This window comes from Oryzias melastigma, linkage group LG15 (assembly GCF_002922805.2).
Source record: "Oryzias melastigma strain HK-1 linkage group LG15, ASM292280v2, whole genome shotgun sequence".
Taxonomy (NCBI): domain Eukaryota; kingdom Metazoa; phylum Chordata; class Actinopteri; order Beloniformes; family Adrianichthyidae; genus Oryzias; species Oryzias melastigma.
In genome coordinates, this window is record NC_050526.1 from 2,239,142 (window position 1) to 2,245,862 (window position 6,721).

The following is a 6,721-nucleotide window of genomic DNA, read 5'->3' on the forward strand; positions in this document are numbered from 1 at the left end:
CTTACTTTTGTCTCAATAAACTCCACATTGTTTCATCTCCTATATATCTCTGTTTCTGCCTGATCATCTGATAACTGAGATGTTCTGATCCCCAAGAGATTTAAATTTAATTCATATACTTTTTTCTTTGTCTGAATTATTTAAGTGCTTTCTTTTTTTTACTGTTTTATCTGGTTTTTAAAGGCCCCTATATAATTAAAAGCAATTAAATTATTTGCATTAAACTAAATATTATTAAATTTTTATCATTTTTGTAAAACATTGTTGCAGTATTCTCCATATAAGAAAGGCAGCAAGCTGACAAAAGCTCGCCGAGCGAAGGCCCTCGGCCTTGAAGGAGCTGCCTCCGCGTTGCTCAACGCGCCACAAACGCTGGATTTAAGAACATGGGTACAACCTGCTACTGAAGGTAAGAACAAAGCTACAGTGAAATTAAATATCATCTAGAATAATCAAGAAATTGGCATTTTTTGTTAGCCTCATGAAGAAAATATATATTTTCCCCCTTTAAATACACTTTATTTTATTAATAATTCATTAAAGTTAAAGTTTTTCCCTTGTAATTGAATTTATGGACCAAATATTTTTTGTAACAGTAATAATACATTTACTACGACAGAGTATTAGGACCAGTTTACAAACAAACAAACAAACAAAAAAAATGAAATTACGACTTAAAATCAAGTAAATTTAGGAGAAAAAAGTTGTAAGTTAAGGAGAAAAGAAAAAAAGTTGTCTGATTATATGAGCCGTGCTCGAAGATGAAAGAAGCTTTATTTCTGGATAGGTGTCAAAAAACAAGAAATTCTGAACTTTTTAGCGACTCAAAATCAAATTATTCTTGGTGAGATTGACTTTACGATATTTGTAATGCAGAGTTTCATATCTAAAATAAGGAGCTCAGACGCACCTTCGCAGGACCACCACGTTATTCTGACCTTTCAATTCACACACCCAGAAGCCCATTCCCCACCTTACGTCATGTATCTGTCATGCACAGAAGAACCAGCAAAGAAGAGTGAAAAAAGTGTTGCATACACTCCCTTCTCCAAATGAAATGTCCCGTTTCAACACAAAACGACAAAGAGGAATAAAAAATTCTCTGTCACGTTAGCACAAGAACATTCAAATTCTCCAAACTAGGCATCTTCAGACAGAAGCACCACACAGACATGAAGGAGATCTTGGAAGAAATGGGTCGAAGTGGACAGCTGCAGGAACATCGATGACTTCATCAATAGGCTCTGCAGAGATCCTGCAAGCCACCCATGAATAAATAAAAGTTGAACTAACTGTAAATCAAACAAAGAAGCTCCCAAACATTTGTAACGTCATAAACATTCAGCTCACCTGTTGAAATCCAGGACGCTTTTTTAAAGTTTAGTCAGTCTGCAGCTGCACACGGCATTTGCTCGTAAAACTGTAAACTCACTTCAACTTTAAATTTACAAGATTAAAAGTTTTAAATTTATGGAAAAAAACTCCTCCTGAAGTAAAAAAAAACTCATACATTTTCGATATTAAAAGTTGTAAAATTACAAGTAAAAAAACTCATATTTTTACGAGATAAAAGTTGTCAATTTACAGGTAAAAAAATTTACATTTATGAGATTTAAAGTCATAAATTTATGAAAAATCTTGTAAGTTAAAAAGGTTAACAGTTGTAAAGTTAAAAGTAAAAAACTCGTAAATTTTCGAGATTAAAAGTTGTACATTTAAAAGTAAAAAGCTTGTACATTTACGAGATTAACAGTTGTAAAATTACAAGGAAAAAAAAACGCGTACATTTTCTAGATTAAAAGTCGTAAAGTTACGAGTAAAAAAACTCATACATGTACAAGATTAACAGTTGTAATGTTACAAGTAAAAAACTCGTAAATGTTTGGGACTAAAAGTTGTAAATTAAAGTAAGAAGCTTGTACATTTACAAGATTATCATTTGTAAAGTTACGAGTAAAAAACTCGTAAATTAACAAGATTAAAAGTTTTCCATTTAAAAGTAAAAAGCTTGTACATTTACGAGATTAACAGTTGTAAAATTACAAGTAAAAAAATCGTAAATTTTCGAGATTAAAAGTCGTAAAGTTACGAGTAAAAAAACTCATAAATGTACGAGATTAACAGTTGTAAAGTTACGAGTAAAAAACTCGTACATTTTCGAGATTAAAAGTCGTAAAGTTACGAGTAAAAAAACTCATATATGTACGAGATTAACAGTTGTAATGCTACAAGTAAAAAAACTCGTAAATTTTCGAGACTAAAAGTTGTAAATTAAAAAGTAAAAAGCTTGTACATTTACGAGATTAACATTTGTAAAGTTACGAGTAAAAAAACTTGTAAATTAACGAGATTAAAATTTGTTCATTTTAACGTGAAAAACTTGTACATTTACAAGATTAAACATTGTAAATGGTAAAACTCCTGAATTTATGAAATTAAAAGTTGTAAATTTACAAGAAAAAAACTCATACCTTTACAAGATTAACAGTTGTAAAGTTACAAATAAAAAATCTTGTACATTTACAGGATTAAAAGTTGTAAATGTATGAGAATTTTGTTGTAAATTAGCAAGAAAAAATATTTACAAGATTAAGAGTTGGAAATTTTCAATTTTTAATCTCGTAATATTATTAATTCTTTTCTGGCTCTAATACTCCTTCGTACATTTACAAATAGAATTGTATTCAAGTGTAATTTCTTCAAAGCTTGCTTAAACATATTTATAAACACTTAAGCTGCACAAACAAATTCTTAAAAGTGTTTTGTTACCCAGATTCCATCCAGGTCTATATGTTAGATTCCGGTTGTGTCTGTGTTGCAGGTCTGTCGTCTGTGAAGGAAGTGACCACAGGCGTGGAGCACATCCTGGCCGACATGATAGCCAAAGACCCAGAAACCCTCACCTACGTCAAGACACTGTGAGATTGCATCTTCTACCCTCCTCTAGTATGCTTTTTTTCTGCTTTTTGGTTTAAATTGTCAAATAATTTCTGTGTTTTTGGACAGATGTGAGAGGAGTTTTGTGACCATCCAGTCATCTGTGTCAAAGACGGCGCTGAAGGAGAAAGAAGAAAAACCGGGCCACAAAAATGCAGGAGCTGAACACGGCAGACCTAAAGACATAGAGAAATTTCAGCTGTACTTTGAATTCACCTGTAATATCCAGCGCATCCAGCCTCACCAGGTAATTGTTTTACAATTTTTTTAGCATGTTCTCTAAATTATAGATCTATTTTTTTAAATAAATACTGTGATTACTCATTTTGCTGGAGTATTTCAGATTAGAATTTGTCTTTTATTTTAATCTTTTATACACAGTTAAATGAAAACACAAATGAAAGGTTGAAATTTGATATTTCATCCAATATTAATTGTTGTTTTTTGTAACTATATCCACACAGATGACTAACAGAAATAAGATCATTTCCTCGTTGTAAGTTTACCTAAACGTTGCCGTTCTTCTTTTATTACCACATGAAATAGATACTCAAATAAGTCAGCCCTTTTTCCAATAAAGAGACAAATATTATTATAAGCTTAGGTAAATATATTATAAACACGATAGTTGAAAAAACAAAAACACTGAGAAGCGTCTCCTTAAACTCTTTGTGTTTGTCACTTTTATGGGCTTCATTCACTCTGGAACGCTCCCCACGTCAGTGGCTGTTAGCCTTCGTATTTACCCCTCCTGCGCCCCGCTCTGCCTCCTCCGCTCCCCCTCTGTCCCCGTAGTGACTGGTGGGTTACTCAGAGTTGGTCTCGGGCCTCATGTGTCACCACGGCTTCCGTCAGCCGCCGCCTCTGCCACACCACACTCCCTGGCAACCCGCTCTGCCCTACAGTCATTTCATGGCAGACACACACACACTTGCTGACACACAGGCACACCCTGCAAGTCCCCTCGTTCTCTCCTCTTAACATATGTGACATGTCCCCCGCCGACACGCCATTGGATTAGGAGGCTTTGATTGACAGGTGCCCTCCTGTAGTGACAGCTACTGCTGCTGGGCCCAGGGGCGAACCAAAGGAAGAGGTGGGGGCGGTACTGAGGTGCTCCTGCCTCCATCCCTCTTTTTCTGACTAAACCTCATCCCTCCAGTCCATTCCTCACCTCCAGTTCCTTCTTCTTCAAGGCGTTTAAGAGGATGACTCGCCTTTGTCACGGAGGGTTAATCCACAGGCTGCTGTGACCCTGCGAGCCGTCAGATTCCGGCTAAAACAAACCTTTTGTAGCCATGAACTTGGCAGGAGGAGAGATGCAGGTGGAGATGTGTTTTGACAGGAGGCATGTGTGCTTGCCTGTACGCTGTAGCACCAGGGTGTGCAGCCTTTAGCACCAAAAGAGCCTTTCACTCCGGTTTATAACCAACTAAACCAAGTCTCACTTAACCTTTTAGAAAATTAAATTCTATAAATATTTTATTTTAATATTTGATTTTATTTTTTTAAATTAACTAATTAATCGTAAACCTGGGAACAAAATTAATCGCGATTATTCACAATTTTTTTTTTTTTTTTTCATCAGGGGTGTCAAACTCAATCGCACAAGGGGCCAGAATCCAAAACACACCTTAGGTCCTGAGCCGAACCAAATTTTTAAAACTTTAAATCCATAACATATTTATGAACTAGATATATACCATTACCTGCGATAATGCTAGTATGAATGTTGAAAGCTGAATCGCTGAAGATGCTGAAATTGATAGCTAAAAATATTGAAGCTGCTAGCCAGCTAAAAATATTAGCTAAATGCCAAATTAGCTTAAAAAAACAAAAATAAAAAACCTAGGTTAGCCAAAGCATGGTAACCCTGGTATAATGTGATGAGGTGTTTTGTTGGATGCTATGGATGACTGCACCGCCGACGCAAAGCGAAGGAATAGATGATAACGAGTTAATCGCATGCGTTAATGCGTCAACTTTCACGGCCCTAATATCTTTATGAGACCACAAACACATTCATTTATGAAATGGAGCTTTTGCAAATATTTACAATAATTTAATGTATATTTTTTCTATAAATAACAACTTAACTTCTTTACTTTTGACAGTAGCACATACAAGTTCCTTTCAAAATAAAGTAAAATACACCCTGCGTCAGATCAGATCCTCTTTACTTGAAATGAAACTGCAAGAAAACCAAGTCAAACCTGGCAACTTATATCGTTATGACAATGTAGCTTAATAGAATATGTGCTTAACTAACTGATTTCAGATTTATTTAAATTGTTAGCATTTTTCTTTAAAGCCAAGATCCACAATGAAGGAATTAAAGAGCCGCATGAGGCTCCAGAGCCTCAGGTTGCAGACCAAAAAAAAAAGTTTTTTTTTATAATTAATAGGAATTTGTTTCTTTTCTGGCAAATGGAATAAAAATAAGAACATAAAAACACAAAAATAAAGAGAAGCTAGATTTTTCTCAAAATGTGAAATTATTTGTTACATTTCCTTTCAAAATAAGATACAGCTCTGGAAAGCACAAGATAATACTCCTAAAAGATCAGACTTTTTAATCAAATTTTTGTTTAGTATTTGAAATCTGTGTATTTAAAAACAAATTTATTAGCAAAAAAACCCACATTTCAGCCAGTAAAGCTGTTTAGATATATTTTAACTGTAGAAAAAACATTAATAAAAAAATCTTTATCATATTTGCCTGAAAAAGTGACGAGATAAAAACATTTGACAAACTGACTCAAATTATTTGGCTTTAGTCCCTTAAACTAGTAACTTAGTAAAGGATACTAAATCAGAGAGCAGGAAATGAGGCGCACAGTTCGTGCCTTTCTTATTTATTTTAAACCTAAATTAATTTAAAGTTTGTTTACTAGAAACTTTAACATGCCTGGAAGCTTAACTCTTAGATCCACTTTCTTCCCAACAGATTTGACTCCTTTTACGAAGGCTACACATTTATCTTATAGCGATTAGCTCTGAGCAAGTGTGAAATGCTCGGGCAGATTTATTGGAGTAGACTTTTAGTTTAATGCGAACAGCTTTGTGATCTAACGGAAGTTTAACGCTCCAGACCGGGGTTTGCCTGCAGAGGCGCTTCGATAACTGGAACTGTTCCATCAATGAAACAGTTCTGTTTGATGGACGAGTGAACGAAAGAAAGCAAGTTCATCGGAACTGTCACTCACGTTAAATCTATTTTATGTTTTAGTGTTTGTGGGAGGGCTATTTTTTAAGGGTAAAAAGTTTTTAAATAACTTTTTGCTGATTTTTTTCCTGTTTCTGGTACCCTTTTTTATGTTTGAAGTTGTTTATTAAGTAATTTAAAACACTTTTTTATGTTTTAACAAAAATATAGTAACAATTTAAAAAATAAAAAATAAATAAGGTTTGAAACAAATTCTGGCCAAAAGTAAAAAAATGTTTGTGCTGCGTTTGGGCTAAAACTTTATTGACAAAGCTCAAAATATCCACTTGTGGAAATAGATCTTCTGTGAATAAAAAAAAATCTTCACCTTTAATTTTCATCAGTTAATAATAATCTAAACAATCTTTATTTTATTGCAGTTAAAAGATAAACCAACACAGGTTTCTTTTTTTTTGAATGATGTTTAAACATTTATGTTGGACAATTTTGTTCATTCTAGTGAAAATCCAACTTAACAATATCAGAAAAAAAGTTTTTTCCCATTGATATGAGAAACTCGATTAATTAGCTTCTCTTCTAACTACTTTCTGTATAATAGTTTCCATTAAACTCACCCGG

General features: G+C 33.8%; 1 protein-coding gene across 2 annotated transcripts in view; it reads left to right on the plus strand.

Annotated features, from left to right (window-relative positions):
* Positions 1-6,721, plus strand: part of srbd1 (S1 RNA binding domain 1) — a 63,458-nt gene that overhangs the window by 7,666 nt on the left and 49,071 nt on the right. For both annotated transcript variants that reach the window (XM_024297220.2, XM_024297219.2), the window contains 3 exons: positions 271-409; positions 2,822-2,918; positions 3,007-3,184. In XM_024297220.2, coding sequence (XP_024152988.1) covers positions 271-409; positions 2,822-2,918; positions 3,007-3,184 — 414 coding nt within the window. The remainder of the gene's footprint in view (positions 1-270; positions 410-2,821; positions 2,919-3,006; positions 3,185-6,721) is intronic.